Below are 17,995 nucleotides of genomic sequence, written 5' to 3'. Positions count from 1 at the left end.
AACTTCATATATAATTGTGAGTGAGTTTAAAAGTCATACATTGTAGACATATATATAGTGGAAGTTCACAGTGTGTGGGGGCATGATTTTTGTCTCATTAGTATATGGATGTTTTTATTTTTGTCACTTAAAAAAATTATAATTCAATTTTTTTTATATGATGAGATACAATATAGTTATTTAGGATATCCTACCAATTTTTAGAAAATTTTGAATAATTTATGATTCCCAAAACATGTTTCAAAATAAATTATTTCACGAACGTATAAAATAGACTTCAAAACAACTTGTTTCATGTTTTTGGTATCTTAATTATTCAAAATTTTACAAAAATTTGTGGGAGGCTCTAAATAATATATTGTACATCATCATATAAAAAAATTAGATTGTAACCTATTTATGTGTCGAAAAAATAAAAACAGTTTGTTTTGAAGCTTATTTTATACGTGCGTGAAACATATAGTTTTGAAGTATGTTTTCGGCACCGTAAATTATTTAGAATTCCTAAAAATTAGTAGAATGTCTACTATAACTACAATGAATATCGTCATATAAAAAATAAGTTAATTTCTTTGCGTGCTAAAAATAGAAACGTTCCTACTAGGACAGAGAAAAGCTATGTCCCTATTATAGAATTTTCCTATATATATTGGGAAATTCCATAGTAAGGATACCACTTTAGCCCCTATCGGTAGGGACGTCTCTATTTCTGGTACGTAGAAAAATTATAACCCAATTTTTTTTATATGACGTTATATATTGTAGTTATAGTAGGTATCCCACCAGTTTTTAGAAAATTTTGAATATTTTACAATGTCGAAAACAAGAGTTTAAAATCGTTAGTTGCACGTGTATAAAAAAACACGTGTGTAATTGACTTTTTGACCAATGTTTTGGATATCGTAAATTATTTATAATTTCTAAAAAATTGGTGAGATGACTCCTATAACCACGATGTACAACATCATATAAAATAAATTTGAATTATAATTACCTATACGTCGAAAACAGAAAGACTCCTACCAGGGGCTAAGGTAGCATCCATATTAAAGAATTGTAAATTAAGTTGCAATTCTGGGTTTGAAAGTTTTTTTTTTCTTTGATTAATTTCGAAATGGGTCTACATGGTTTTTATCAAGTATTTTTTTTTAATTTCCAAAGTAAATTTGTATATGTAAAAATTTGGTCACGGTTATAATAGTGCATGTTTTTTATGCACTATTATGGTGAATTGTTTATTTTTATGTGTATAAGTTATGATTTCAATTTTTTGTAGTTACAATGAACTTTAAAATTTCAAAAAAAATCTAAATAATTTAAGATGTTAATATAAAGTTTTAAACTTTCAATATCGTCATCTGCACATATATTATTTTAGATTCTATTTTAGCACCCTAAAGTATTGTTTTTCTAAAAATTTGTACGAGATTCATTGTAACTATAATAAATATCATCTGATAAAAAAACTGATGGCTATATGTGTAAAGCTGAATTATTATCGTAGTGGTACACAAAAACGTATGTATCATTTTAGTCGCGTCCTGTAAAACTATGTTATATACATATTTTGTTGAGTAGTATGTAATTTCTATATTATTTTAATGTCATATACACGTGAGATATAGTCGTAAATTCTCCTCATTTTATCTTTCACTATTATATATATACTAGACACAAATTTACATAATTTATTAATTATTTTTATTAAATTTATATTATTGTCATATAAATTTCATATAAATAAACAATATAATATATAAAAAAATGACATAAACATATTAAAAAAAAAATTAAGCTAAAATATTATTTATGATTTTTTTAACATTATATATATAATAACTTTTTTAAATATAAATGATAATTTTTAATAACAATTAAGATTATGTATTATATATTATTGTTATAATGATATTTTATAATATTTAAATTTATATTAATATAAGTATTAAATATCTAATTTTGTATTAAATATTATTATTATAATAATAATATTTTATAATATTTGAATTCAGATTAATTAATATAACTAGTAAAAAATTAGGATTATATATTATTATCGTAATAATATTTTAAAGAATAATTAACATTTTTGCCTCTCGTATTTTTGACACTATCACATCGTATCTCCTAAAATATACGATATGTTAAAAATTCCCCCTAAACTTTTTCATTTACAGAAACATAGTAATTATGTTAGCTTCCGTTCAATTTTTTCATTTAAACTCTCATGTGGCATTGGCACGTCAATCCCGTGAATAGAAAATTTGCATTTTTGCTCCTTGAACATTGTAAATCATAAAATTGGCATACTTTTTAGTTTTTAATTAAAAGATCAATTTTTGTCTTCATTTTATTGTGATTTTCGGAATTCACTTTCTCTTTTTTGTGATTTTCGGAATATTTACATTCCTTATTTAACTTTATATTATCAATTTGATTATAAAGGGAAGATATATCTTGTTTATTTAAAGCAAATATTTAGTACTTACTCAAAGTCATTTATGAAATATTTGACCTTAAATTTTCGTATAGCTCAAGATTATAAAATTTTGAAAACTCAATCTTTGGTGTCATTAATTGTTATTTCTATCTTGAGCATTTTGATCCGACACAGGTATCAGCTGTCTCCACCAAAATCGTATCTGTTGAATCAGCATCTTCTAAAACAGGCGATTCTTCATTAATAAAAAATATCTTCAAATATTCTTGCCTTTATTAGGAGATTCATTCTCAGTCTTTATGAGCACGAAATGGACTCTATAAATATGTCTCTAAGGCTTTGAGAAAAAGTGAACTCTTAGAAGCATAATTTGTGAGTATATTGTAATATTTGTGAGAGTTCCTTCTTTGTATTTAAGATCATAGTATTCACGTGATCTTGTTAAAAACGAGTGTTTAGTACTTGTGGTGAGTTTATACCACGTTTATGAGTGAATACATTTTGTAATTTGAACACAACTTTTATAATCTTCGGGAGATGATTTTTACAAGCCTTGTGTCGGGAGGATGCAAGCACTCGCTGCCCATTGAAGAGAGTTCCAGTGGTTGAGCGTTTCAATCAAGATCAGATTGGTGAAGAGAAGTACAACAAAGTTGTTGCAAATCTCAAGAGAGAGTCTTGTTTTGTATAAGTCAATATTTTGTACTTGTGATTCTTTATTAATTGATTTTATTCTCTAGGCGTGGCCCCATGGAGTAAGTTATCCGAAAGAATTTCTGAACCTTGTAAAAATTTGTTGTGTTCTTTAATTGTTTTTGCACTGTATTTTTATTGTGTTCAGTTTCTGTGGTGACAAGTTTGGATTTTGTCCCGACAGAATAAACATCTGTTTAAACATTTAATTACCATTCCGCACCTTAATTAATTCACATGGTTTAATTAATTTGGTAATTACTAAAAACGGAATATCAAACACTGGTGACTAAAACATTGTTCCCTCTTTTATATTAAGAAAATAATTTAAAATTACAAAAAAATCTATTTTTTATTAATTATTATAAAAATAATTCAAATATTAATTGAAATCTTAAAAAATTAAATAAAAGTTATTTGAACTCTAATAAAATCTTTAAAATTCACTCTAGATTTAAAAAAAAAACCAAATATCTAACAAATATGAGTGAAATAAAAAATAAAATATCAAATTAAAATTCACTCTAGATATTAAAAAATCAAATATGAATGATAAATAAATTCTTAATTAATTCAATAGATCCATATTAGAAATCTATTTATTTTTGTTATAATGTAAAAAAGAAACGATTTCTTCATGATGGGTTTTGAGTTGCACGACTCCAGTCGTTTTATTTTGTTATAATTTTTTTTCTTTTTTTTTTTAAAAAAAAGAAAAAAGAGATGTATAATGTGATTTGAATTTGAATGTATATTTAGTATTTTTTTTTTGACAAAGAATGTGTATTTAGTTTGGTATTTAGATTTTTTCATTTAACTTTGAATTTTTATAAATTAAATTATTATAAATTTGAACTAATACTAAGTTTTTTTTCTTCAAAGATTTAACATTTTTCTTTTTAATGTTACTGTTTTAGTTTTTTATTTTTTAAAAAAATTTATTAGGCATGAATTAATTTTTTAATAATTAATACAAAAATTCATTTTTTTAATTAATTTTTCTAATAAAAAGGGGCACGATTTAGTAATAGTCAAAGTTTGGGGGAGGGGGCAAAAATGCTAATTTATCAAAATTTATAATGTCACATCAGCGTTTAAACGACAAAATGGAGCGAAACTTGACGGAAGGACTAGGTTTCTGTAAATGATATATTTCAGGGAGAGTTTTTAATAGACTGTATATTTTAGGGGGCACGATCTAATAGTATCATAAGTTCGGGGGGCAAAAATGTTAATTATTCTATTTTATAACATTTGAATTAATATTAATATAATTAATATATATTTAATTAGTTTTAAATGTATATTCTGTTAAATATTTAGAATATTCCGTTAAAGTTATAAACAAATTATTAAAACCAAGAATTTTTGTTATCTACACATTTTTTATATAAATAGATCCATAAAGTATTTATAAATATGTTGCTACTGAAATTTTATTTAATTTTACCATAGACTTTTTAATATTTTATCTTATATATATTATATGTAGATATTTTTGTTTAAAAATTGATCGATAAGATAATGTTATTTTTCATTGATTAAAATAATGAAAAGTTATTATTAAGTTATTTTGAATTTTAGTCTAGTTTTGATAATTGTTTGTAAAATGATTTCTGATTCGAAAATTTTAGACAACTGATCGAAATTTTTTGATAACCGATCGAAATATTTAGACAATCGATCAAATTTTTATATAAAGACAATTTTACAAAAAAATTATCAAAATAAGTCCTGAGTACAAAATCACATTAAAAAAAAATACCATTCTCACCAAAATCTCATGTAATTACTCTTGGTAAGATGTAATTAAAAAGTGATTATTCTTTTAAGTAAAATTTAAGTATATATATATATATAAATATGGGCCTGGGTAGGATAAGTCGCTATACATGGGCCTGACTCGGTAAACGACGTGAAGGAGTTGAACGATTTTCTTAGAGTTGTATTCTTTCTAAAATTATTATTGATATATCTAACTAATTCTAGGCATTTACACAACTGTGTGTGTCACTCGTAGAGACGTGTTCTGACCAATGATAAACTTAAAGCAACAATACAAAAATAATTAAATAAATACATTCAGAGACTTTTTGTTTTATTTATTTCCTAAATAAATAAGAATATATATATATATATTGTGGCGAATAAGAAAATATATTAAGAGCACCATAATTACTTATTGCCGTAGCTGCATTTGATGTGAACTCTAATATAATAACTTAGAGATTATTTAATTTGTTTATTTTCTATTAATCTTAACTCTACTTGTTCCATCTAAAAAACACTCAATTAATCTAAGGTCATATGCTAAATGACGCTTAAATCTTGAAAATTTATAAAAGGAGGGCTTAGAAAAACTTAATGGATGTTTTACTATTTAACTAAAAAATTATTTTTTGTTTTTAAAAATTAAAAATTATTTTTTGAAAATAAACTAGAGTGTCACGTTGTATTTAGAAAATAACTTTTTAAAAATAAAGTTACAAAAAAATAGAAAATTTTGAGAATAACAAAAAATTATTTTCTGTTGTTCTTAATTTTTGTTGTCTATATATTTTTTTTCTTATTTTATTTTTTTAATTATTATTATCTAATATCATTTATTATCACATCATTTTCTCTTTCATTAGTTTCTCTCACATTACTTTCTCTCTCGTTATTTTTTATCTCCTTATTTTATCTTTTATCACTTTCTCTCTCCCTATTTTTTCTATTCTCAATTTCTATATTTTCTTTCTTTTTATTTTCTCTTACATCACTTATTATGTCATCAATTTTTTTTTCATCACTTAATATATCATTATTTTTTCTCTCTCACCATTTACACTCTCATCACTTTTTTTTTATTTGCTTCTCTCTCTTCACTTGCTTTCTCACCACCTTCTTTCTCATTTTTCCTTAAATCAATTTATTTCTTTTCAATTTCTATTTCTTCAAATTTTATGTCTTTACTTTCTTACTCCGTATTTTTCATCATTTTTTCTTTCAAATTATTTTATCTCGTTATTTATTACAAACTTTGAAAAGATTTTTCTCTTTGTAAATATATTTGTTAACTTTTTATTTAAAATTTTAAAAAAATAAAACTAAAAAATTATTTTTAGAAAACATTAACCAAACACCTCTTATTTTTTTAAAACTACAAAAGTTGTTTTCTGTTCTCATTTCTGAGAACACAACTTTGAAAACAAAAAATAAAAAACAATACCAAACAAGGCCTAACCTCTGACACATAATACAACTAGAAATACAAATAAAAAATAATTGACTTTAAAAGGCAATCTTAAGGTCTTAATCAATTTTTTAATAATGATATGCATTTTATAATGTCTTTGAATTTGAAGTTCCTCTTATAAACACTAAAATTCAATTCAACGTACGATAAAAAAAATTATATTCAATTCAATGTAAGGATAAAATTTGAGTTCTTAAGGGCTGTTTGGTATTCATACTAAAAGTTATTTTTACACCATTCTTACAAAGTAAGGGTGTTTTGTATTATTTTTACATATCAATTTTTTAAAAAACAAAATTGAGAACAACAAATAAAATTTCCAAAACTAATAATGTTACTTCCATATAAGTAGTCTTGACATAATCTTTTTGATTTGGCTTTACATTATAATGAGGGGATTTAGATTCTAATGATAACAACAAATCAGAACACAATCTGATTTTTTGTTTAATGGATATTGGTTTGTTGGATTAATTATATGATAAACTTTGCAAAAATTTTGTATAACACACTAAATTAACACTAATAATAATACTTTAAACTAGACTCGATACATACAATTCTTATCTTAAGGTCAAAACAATATACAATGACTTTGAACTTATATTCAATAATAGAATCAAATCCCAAAAGAGCTTGTACGAATTTTCTTGAACCAGCTACATTATTAATTTTTTCTTTAAAAAAAATTGTTGCCAAAAATACAATAGAAAATAAAACAAGAATTTTCAAATTTAAAAAGAAAAAGGGAATCATTCAAAAAACATTAGCCAGATTTCTCTCACTTTTTGCTTTCCAATTTCCAATTAGCTTAAAAAGAGCAATTAAATGTCACTCTAGCCAAAATATACGTCCACATTTTACTATTTAAATAAATAAAATCAATTACACTTTCATTCCTTTTCCAACTTTTTTTTTCTTATCAAAAATCACAACTGCATATAATGATGTTGAGGGGTCACACGTAAAGTCTCAAACATTATACCATAATACCTTTTTAGTTTATCAAGTACAAAAGACAAACCCTAATTGATATTACCAAACTCAATTTATAAACACCTAGCTATATATATATATATATGTGTGATCAAATATGCTTAGAAAATAGATCAATTCATGAATTGTAACAACTTGTCGGCACAAAGAGATCAATTCAAAGATGATGTTCTTTTGTTTTTAATTCTTTTTGTTGCTATGAAAAGAGCAAAAATGACCGACTCAAACTAATGTTTTAATTAAACCCCTTTCGATTTAGCTATAGGCTGAGCTGAATTTTGGGCGTGTGAACATGATTATGCACTTGCCTATAGTCGGCCATTTATATGAGATTTAGCATCAATTTTTTTTTAATAAAGGGGAAAATAACCTGAAAATTAAAAAAAATATATTAAAAAGCAGTAAATATCAGATAAAGGTGAGGCTTCTAGGGACAAAAAAGTACAGTTTCTAAATATAAATATAAAACTATTCTTAAAGCGGCTAAACAGGTTAGATACAAATACAAACACCATAACTATATATATATGAGGATTTGATGGTAACCTCGAAAAGGGTCTCCACAAATCATCAAATAACGATCTGGGTCATCCTTAGTTTTTCGATTCAGTACCAAAAAAAGTAAGAAAAATACTACATGTGCTCTCTGAAAGTGGCGAACCAGAGAACCCCCAACGATGCTAGTTTCAGAGCTCAAGATCAAGGCCATGGCGGCGGAGACCAAGACCGAGACCTTGACCAGCAGCAAATGAATATACTGAACCAATACGGTGTCGTTTCGCCGCCTCACCCTTCTCCTTCGCAAATGTTTTCTTCCGGGTACAGCAGTCCGACTGAGATGTCCGCCATTGTTTCGGCTCTAACGCATGTCGTTTCGGGAAGCAGGTCAAGAGTTGGTGGTGGTGGTCGTGGTGATCAGTTTTGGGGATACGACAATCGTTTTGGTAGTGGTGGTGTACAAGTTTATGCTTCTCCTTCTCCTCCTAACTCGAGCGAAACAACTTTCTCTGGTGTTACTACGGCATCTGGTTCGGGTTCTGGCTCTTGGACTGGTCAGAAGAGAGGTCGTGATGAGCAAGCTGCTTCGGCTCATCGTGTTCTCGTAGACTCTGCTTCTGCTTCTGCTCCCACCAGAGCTTTTCGAGGAGATTTTAGACCAACTCCGGCCGAGTCTTCCTCAGCTAGTGCAACTGGTAATTTCAATATTATTGCTTCTTCATTTCTTGAACATTAAATAGATCATTATATCATCGTATTCCATGTGATCAACTCTTTCAAAGCAAAAACTAAGCAACTTTAGATAAACTAAGTTTGATTGGCAAAGAGTTCTCGTGTGTACATATGTTTGTATGTATTGTGTACGATCATTCTTAAAACGTACCAAAGAAAAACAATAAGGAATAAACATTAGGATTGTTAATTCTTCTGTTGTTTTCATTAGGCAAATCCCATAACTAGGTTTGATTTCATGTATGATAAACTGGTGTATTATTGCATGTGTTGTAGTTCTACAGTTTATTATAGTTACCATTACATATAATATACTTTAAAAAGAATATGTTGTAAGACCATTAATCGAACAGTTTACGATCAAGAACAACTTGAGTTTGGATTAATCTATTATCACATTTATAAATATATTTTTCTTCTCTAATACAGAAGAAGTTACAACAACTATGTCCGCCGCTTCCACCGCCGCAGGCCCCGTGGTTCCGGCGACGCCGTCGAGCGAGGCGGCGACGCCGGAAGAATCCGGCGAGAGAAGAAGAAGATACAGGGGAGTGAGGCAGAGGCCGTGGGGGAAATGGGCGGCGGAGATTCGGGACCCACATAAGGCTGCCAGAGTCTGGCTCGGAACCTTCGATACGGCGGAGGCCGCCGCCAGAGCCTACGATGATGCCGCCCTGAGGTTCCGCGGAAACAGAGCCAAACTCAATTTCCCCGAAAATGTTCGATCACTTGTACCGCCTCGTCAGAACTTTCAGGCGGCGCCAGCGCCGGCACCGACCCACCTAACCATCGCCAATTCTCCGGAGACCCTTTTAGCGGCGCAGCCAAATTTCTACCAGGCGACACCTTATCAAGGCTCCAATTCTGACGCTCTCCGTGACTACCTTCAGTACTCTCAGCTACTCCAAAGCTCCGGCGACTTCCATGGACAGCAATTACAGCAACATCAGCAGCTGCAACAGCCACCAAGCTTGCTTGAACAGATGATCTACAATTCTCAATTGGCTTCTCTTCAGTCGCCATTGATGATCCCTTCTTCATCTTCTTCAGCTGCCTCTACTCTGTTCCCTTCCTCTGTTTCCTCTTCCACCTCCTCTGTTTCACATCCCCTGTTCTTCTCCAGCCAAGCACAGCAGCAGCCCCAGTTATATTTCCGGCCCCTACCGGAAAATCAAAATCCGGCGAGCAGCTCTGATTATCCCGGACCGCCATGGCCCAATCCTTCCGGCTACAATCCACCTCCTTCCTCTGGTTGACACTAAAATCATTCCCTTATTTATTTTTTACTATTTTTTATTTTAAAAGAGCAAATTACGAAATTACCCTATGGTTTTGTTTTATTTTTTTTTTCTTATGAAACATTTTCATTTAAATCCTTACCATTATTGTAAAGGACAAGAAAAATATTACAAAAGGGGACAGAGATATAAAGTTAGATTAGAGGAGGAAAAAAACAAAGCAGCATAATTTGGAGTATTTTTTTTTTGAGGACATTTTTAGTTTTTATTTAAAGATTTGATGTTACTTTCTCTCAATCATAGAAAGATGTAGAAGCCATCTTCTTCATCTCCTTCCTTTTTAATTTTTTTTTTAAATTTTTGTTTGATCCTTGAGCTGTCTGGATTTTACTTTACAGTTCAAGATCACCTAATGAATTTGCATTTGTTTTCTTGTTTTTAAATTCTATGTGATGTATATATCATCATTATCCTTTTAATTTATCTTTTTCATTTCACTTGGGGTTACGATTTTACCAATTTACCCATTTGTCCTTATCATTGACCTAACAAATAACATTTATAGTTTGGTATGTTGTAATTTATTGGCTTTGGAATTTTTTTCACATCGAGTTAAGTTAGGGTTTTCAATTTTCATTTGTGTTTATCTTTTGAGATAGTAATTTGTATTGTGTGACTAATAATATAAAGAGTAATGATATGTGTACTAAAAATATACACTCAAATAACTCAAATATTATACACAGTGATGTATTAATTTAGTGTAGTCAATCATATTTATTAAAATTGATACTCACTGTTTTAAAAAATAGTGAAACATCACTGTGTGTAATATTTGAGTTCATATTTTGAGTGCACATATCATTAATGTAATCTAAATTATCATATTTTGTGGGTGTAAAATGTAACTTCTATTTTTTTTAAGAAAAAAAAATAAAAAATAAAAAAGAAATCTTGGTAGGGACTCTATGTCTATGTGGCACCGCCATTGGTATTAATGTCACAAAATCTTAATGAGTCAAAGTTAATTGTAAAATTGAATAGTTATATGTATGCAATGGGCTATGAAAGAGACATCAACCCAACCTAATTCTCTCTTACGTGTATGAATGGTACTCTTTTGAGTCTAAAATGATTATTACTCTCTTGTTTACAAAGTTGAATTTGTTTTATTATTGTGTTTAATTAACCTAATTTCATTTTGAAGTTTTAATTAAGTAGATAGACTAAGACTAAACTCCCCCAGCATGAAAAATGCCTAACTTCTTGTTTAGTGAACTATCTACTTGTAAGTTGGTAAAAAAAAAATGGATGGATTGGATTTTATTTATAATTATAATTCATATATATTTTTTTATATTAGGTCTGCATAGTCTTTTTTATATAAAAAAAAAATTGTAAATCATTCATACGAAATTGAGAATTGATTTTTTCTATATAAATTTATAAAAAAAGAATTACCCTTATGTTATTTGATTTTTTTATGAGAAAATTTTGTTTAATTGATAAATATAATATAAAAAAATAAAAAAAACTTAATTAAAGAATTTTTTTTTAATTAAAATTGAGATGATTTACTAATTCATTTGATGTATATTTAGCTTTTAGACAATTTCATAATCTCACACTAATGTTTATATCAAATTTTTATCAATATTTACTTTTTTATTTTCCATGCGTAGTCAAGTATATTTTAACTGCAAATCATGGAAGATGTGTTAAATGAAGTAAATGGGTTTATTTGACATTTTTATATTTTTAAAGACTAAAATATCCGTGTTCTCTTGCGAAAATTGCTATTTTTCACAACACTAAAATATATATAATTTAATTAAGAACTAAGCGTAACAAGTGGTAAAAAATGGAGGCTACACTTGAAGATAATGCTTTATTATATGTAACTTAAACATAGGATATTAGCACACAAAACACATTAAAAGAAATCTTAAATAGAAAACAAAATATTGGTTGTTAAAATAGGTTTATCGACAATGTTTTCTTCTAATTCAAACATGTTGTGATTTTAAAAAAAAAAATTAGAAGTTTATTAAACAAAAAAGAAGACATAAAATTGTGATGAAAATTAACAACTACTTTATATAATTCATTTCCTCAAATCCATATTTTGGAAAAGTCATATAATGAAGTGTAATTAAATCACATTTGAATACATTCAAAAGTAAACAATCCAATTTCTAATCCAAGTTTTGAACAGAATATTAAGGGTGTGTTTGTAATTAATTGTGTAATTATTAGGTCGTATAATTATTATGGTAGTAATTATATATTTGAGTAATTATACTATATTTTAAAGTACAAGATGTGTTTGAATGTTAAGTGGTAATTATTTATGAATTCATATTCTCATGTTTGACAAAACAATTGTAACTACATAGAAAAATAACATTATGTAATAAATAATATTTAAAATTGATTATAATTAGTAATTACACAATATAATGACACTAAATTATTATGGGGTTATGAGAATTAGAAAGTGTATTTGAGACTCCTCAATTACCTCCATTTACATGATTATTGTGTAATTATATGGACAGACAAACATGCAAAATTGATTAATTACTCCGTATTACACCAAATTTCAATTATCGGGTGATTTTCCAAATATATTGTAAACCAATTTCTTATTTATTCCTTTCTTGCTTCTCATATGTGTTTCACGCAATATAGAAAAAATATATATTTATATTTATTTTTCAAAAGTTCGTACCATTCATTCACATTCCAATAATATATATCACTTTTTTTATTGGTTAAGAGAACCATTTCACACAGTCACTTGTTATAAATAAGGAAAACGTGCCCAATTTTTGTTCTAATTGCTTTAAAGGCATTATATATTCTTGTTCATATTACAAAAAAGCCCACTATAATTAAAAAATGACTTGGCCCATGTCCTTTATCTATATAAACCAACTATAAACTTTAATTATTTCTAGAAAACAGTGAGAAAATCTTTAAAAAAAAGTTGGTTCACTGTTCAAAAAGATATTTAAATGAAGAGAAATGTGATACATATTTTGTTAGCAAAATAATATTTTATCAGAGGAAGCTAGTGGAATATATCCAAATCATCAAGGTTTAGTATTAATTAATATATAATCAATATTCATTGAATCATTTTACTATAGAAACGTATGGAAAACTGCAAACCATGTGTTATTAATTATTAATTATATAATGTGTTAATTAGATTTCGATTTATTCCCAACTGTATCACCATACTTGGAAAATATAAATATAACTTGTCAATTTTATTTTTATTCGATTCAGCTATTTAAATAGTACTATAGTAGTATATACTTAGATGGCATCGTCTTTTGCAATACTTTAAATATTATTAATTGTACACATTAATTTATAGTTTGATTTCAAACTCAGTGTCCTGTTATCTCATTTAATATATATATTTTTTAAATATGTAATTTCATCTCATTAAATATACTTGGAAGTGTTCAACTTTATTTTTTTTTCCTAGCTATCTAGAATGCTTAGATTTTAATTCTTTAGTGGAGTAGAGGAATATAGATCAAGTTTTTGGTCAAATGTATGTTTGGTAAGGGAAAAGGGGAAAGAGTTGTATTATTAATTGGGAAAAAATGATTTAAAAATGCAAATATAATTTTTTTTTTTCTTGTTGTGTTTTGTATTTGATAAACGAGGTTTAGACTATTTATTAGTGTGCTTTTAGGTAGAGTATTATATGTTTAGTTTTGTTTTGTTCTATTTTACACTCATTTTTGTATGTTTTCAAGTGTGGAAGGGCTTATGTGATTTAGGTGTGGAAACATAGTGGAAAAACCGACAAAAAGACAAAAATTGGTGGAAAACAGTGTTTCAGAGCACTTTCTGCGACCGCAGGAATATGATTCTGCAGTCGCAGTTCTAGAAAAGTTGGGGATTTTCAGGGTATTCCTACGACCGCAGGAATGACATCTTGCGACCGTAGGATATGTCCAGAAATATGAAAAACGCAAATTTTTAATGAAGGGTATTTTGGTCATTGCAAGTTTAGGAGAAACACTGATTAGATTTTAATCGCGATTTTTGGAGAAGAAAATAAACTTTTGGCAGACCTAGACTGGGAGAGGAGTATTAGGATCACTTTGGAGAGAGCTTGGATCGACATATAGTTCTTCTCTCTTCTTTTTATCTATACTTTATGTTAATTTCTTGTTTATGGATTCCTTAATGATGAACATGAACTAATTTTATTTTCTGGGATTTTTAATATAATCACTTGGATCTTTGTTATTTTCTATGAGGATTTCATGATTCTTTCTTCACTTCTATTCTAAATTATTTGATCTGTTCTTAATGCTTGTAAATGCTTGATCACCATTTGCATGATTTATGATTTTGATTCGAAATCTGAAAAGTGAGAATTGATTATGCTATGATTGAATAATTACAATCTTCATATTTGATGAAAATACCTATATGAATTGTGTAGTTTTAGGATTAATGTGTTCAATGCATTTTATTTGTTAGAATTTATTACAGGAATGTAGAAAATTCACATGTAAATTGAGTTCTTTGTTTCTTGAAAAAGAGTAAGAATCGTTTTTGTTAATCCGCTATTAGTTTAGGAAGAAAAATTGTGAAGTCTGATTAGCGAAATAATAAAGTGAAAAGTTGATGAAATTAAAATCCCTAGCTCTTTAATTTTGAAGGTTTTACAATTATTTGTTTTCTTTCATAGTGTTATTTTATGTTTATTGCTTTTGTTATTTTAATATTTTTGAAACCAATTTATTGTTGACCAAATAGAAATAGAAAATTAATTTGTCAGTAATTAGTAAATCATTCTCCATGTGGGAATGATTTTTATTTATCATTGTATTACTTGTGTCGATTACGTATACTTGCGTATCAATTTTACACAACAAGTTTTTGGCGCCGTTGCCGAGGATTGATTTTTAATAATATCAATACAATTAATTTTTATTCTAATTTGATTTTTCTGTGTTAATTGTCTCTAACTAATGTGTTTGAGAATCTTAATTTCAAGTGCCAATTGGTATATGCAACGTCAAGGGACTGCCAATCTTTTGCCCATTAATAATGAAATTGAGAGGACTTACAGACATAACAGAAAGCCGAAACGGTTAGCAGAGATGGCCCAACATCAGGGCAATGGGTTGGATGGGGACGTTGCTGAGCCAGCCGTTCGCACACTCAGAGACTATGTACTCCCCGCTATTACTGGAGTACAATCATGCATCCAACCGTTGACAGTTGCAGCTAATAATTTTGAAATTAAGCCGGCAATTCTACAAATGGTCCAGTCTACTGTCCATTTTGGTGGACTCCCTATTGAGGATCTCAATACACACATAGCCAATTTTCTGGAGCTGTGTAGAACTTTTAAATATAATGGGGTCATCGATGATGCTATTAGACTGAGATTGTTCCCGTTCTCACTGTGGGATAGAGCTGAAAGTTGGTTGAACTCTCTTCAAGCCAATTTAATTTCTACATGGGAGGCATTAGCTATGAAATTTCTTGCTAAATTTTTCCCGCCATCCAATGCTGCAAAGTCAAGAGGGGAAATTAATAACTTCTCTCAATTTGATGGAGAGTCTATTTATGATGCATGGGAGAGGTTTAATAAGCTTTTGAGGAAGTGTCCTCATTATGGGATTGAAAAATGGATGCTATAGTCCATAATTTTTACAACAGTTTGTGTGGGATGACTCGCACCATTATTGACGCTACAACATGTGGTGTTTTATGAGCAAGAGTGCTAATGATGCTTATGAATTGCTTGAAGAAATGGCCATGAATAACTACCAGTGGCCTCGTGAACGAGATAGATATAAGAAGGTAGCTGGTATGCATGAGCTGGATGCTATTACCGCTCTCACTGCAACAAAATTCTATGGTCACTCAAGTCATGGAAATCTACGCAGTATGTCATAATTGTGGTGGTCCTCACTCATTTGAGTAGTGCATGGTAGTTGAGATGAACAACTCCATTCCCATGGAACAGGTGAATATGATGGAAAAATTCAATAGGCAAGCTAATAATCCATTCTCCAACTCTTTCAATCAAGGGTGGAGAAATCAGCCTAATTTTGCATGGAGAAATAATCAGGGTCCTCAACAAATTCAGCAGCCTATCCTTCAAGCTCCACCTCAGGCACTATTACAATCATAGATACTACCTGTTGCTCAAGAGAAGACAAATGAGTTACAAGCTTCACTGTTAACTCTAGCCAACTCTCATTCTCAATTTATGACAGAAACTCGCTCATCCATCAGGAATCTTGAGATGCAAGTTGGTCAGTTGGCAGATATGTTACAAAGTAGGCTCGATAGGATAGTAATTGGTTAAGCTCGATGGGTTATATGGTTAGATCGACAAGATCGATAGGCTCAATAGAACATGAATTGCTTAGGCTCGATGGTTCTGATTAAGACAGATTATGATTTTTCTCGAAGTTAGCTCGATATGAGCTCGAGATCTTAATAAAACCCACGCCATCTGCCTATTATCGAGCCCCTATCGAGCTCTCATCTAGCACGTATTGAGAAACAACTAAACCAAATAGTCAAGGGTCCAATCGAACCCCTATATCGAGTTCCTATCGAGCACCATCGAGAAATAAATGCTATATCTATCGAGCTATCATCGAGCCACTATCGAGCTCACAACTTAATCGTCTTCTACATAGTATCGAGCCCCTATCGAGCTCCTATCGAGCAAAACTGTTGCAGAAAACGCAAAAAACTCAGAAAAACACAGGTCACGAAATCTCTCTAACAAACCCAAAAAAAACACCAATATAGGCTCACAGTACCCAAAAAAAAAAAAAAAAAATCTATAACATGGTTTTTGTCCTCCAAAATCCCTCAAAATGGATGTTGCCTTTGATATTGGGATTTTTACAAAGACGATGGAGATGACTAACAACGATTTCAGCAAGAAATTTGGAACTTACCGTGGGTTTTGGTGAGGAAAGAAAGAGAGAGAGAAGGGAGAGGAAGAGAGGGTTTTGGTCTTCTTGATATAATGGGAGGGGTACTTTTGGTAGGCGGGGAATGTTTAACATCAAAATGAAAGAGTTAATAGTAGTAATATTTTTTGGTAATAGTAGAGACTATTAAGCATAAAAAATGAAATTTTCCTTTTTAAATATAGCTAGTATCTCATTGGTTGGAAATAACATTAATTATGGCAAAAAAAATCAAAATTAATGTAGAACTCTACCAAATCACTATGTTGCCACATCATTATAATTATTAGTACCCATTGAGAACTCTTACATACATATATTGTTTATAAACAAGTTGATTAGAATGAAGTAATAAAAATTACACTACAAAAAAAAGAAGATATAACGATAACACTATATCGAGAACACGTTCTCGGTATAGTCAATTTAGTACCGCGCCATATTTACGCGGTTTTTTCATTTTAGTTTCTATATCGATGATCCTATACCGAGAACATGTTCTCGGTAAAAGGTCTTTATAATTTTCATCTTCCCCAAACAGAGAGCTCATTCTCTCTGAAACGACAGAAAAAACCTCTGTTTTCTCCGCCCCCTTTTCCATTTTTTCGGTATTTCGGCCCCCAAAAGCTTTGGTTTTGGTCAAATCTTCCCTTCCAAAGAAGATTTAGGTTGCTATAAGGTCTATTCAGGTAAGCATTTACATATATTTCAATTTTTTTTTGTATAAATTTATCAATTTTTTTTCTTCAGTTTTGGTCTTCTATAATGGGATTTTGTTTGTTTATTTTCAGCTTTTGCATTGTTTACAAGCGGTTTTACAGGTATTTTGCATTTTCTTTGTAATTTTTGGGTTTTTTTTTTTATATTTTTTGCATAAATATATTTAGGGTTTTATGTATAATTTGTTTAATATTGTTAATATATTGTTATTTGTTATATTGTATATATAATTTCTGATTATGTATTTAAAATAGGTAAGAATAATAATTAGTAATGAAAATTAGTTAAAAGTTTAGTGATATCCAATTTAGAGGAAATAATGCTGTGTAGTATTTTAGTAAAATACATATATAGTTTTAGGATTTAGTTAGTTTAATCATATGGATAAATAATTAATTTATTAGTATGAAAATTTATTAATTTAATAGTTTATTTTTTATGTATATAATTTGACTTTTAG

The 17,995-nt window shown here is 29.0% G+C and overlaps 1 protein-coding gene and 1 non-coding gene across 2 annotated transcripts; one reads left to right on the top strand and one right to left on the bottom strand.

Moving 5' to 3' along the window:
* The first annotated feature begins 7,858 nt into the window (after positions 1–7,858).
* LOC133805226 (ethylene-responsive transcription factor ABR1-like) lies at positions 7,859–10,278 on the top strand. The gene is made up of 2 exons (XM_062243349.1): positions 7,859–8,560; positions 9,027–10,278. The coding sequence occupies exons 1-2, from the start codon at positions 8,005–8,007 to the stop codon at positions 9,851–9,853; spliced, it is 1,383 nt and encodes a 460-aa protein (XP_062099333.1). The 5' UTR covers positions 7,859–8,004; the 3' UTR covers positions 9,854–10,278.
* Positions 10,279–15,392: 5,114 nt separating this feature from the next.
* On the bottom strand, positions 15,393–15,500 carry LOC133807470 (small nucleolar RNA R71). Its single transcript, XR_009879382.1, has one exon. It is a non-coding gene; the product is annotated as a small nucleolar RNA R71 (small nucleolar RNA).
* Between the last annotated feature and the right edge of the window lie 2,495 nt (positions 15,501–17,995).

Source organism: Humulus lupulus, chromosome X (genome assembly GCF_963169125.1).
Source record: "Humulus lupulus chromosome X, drHumLupu1.1, whole genome shotgun sequence".
NCBI lineage: Eukaryota > Viridiplantae > Streptophyta > Magnoliopsida > Rosales > Cannabaceae > Humulus > Humulus lupulus.
The sequence above is the reverse complement of the archived record's forward strand: the minus strand, read 5'-3'. Positions and strand labels throughout refer to the sequence as shown.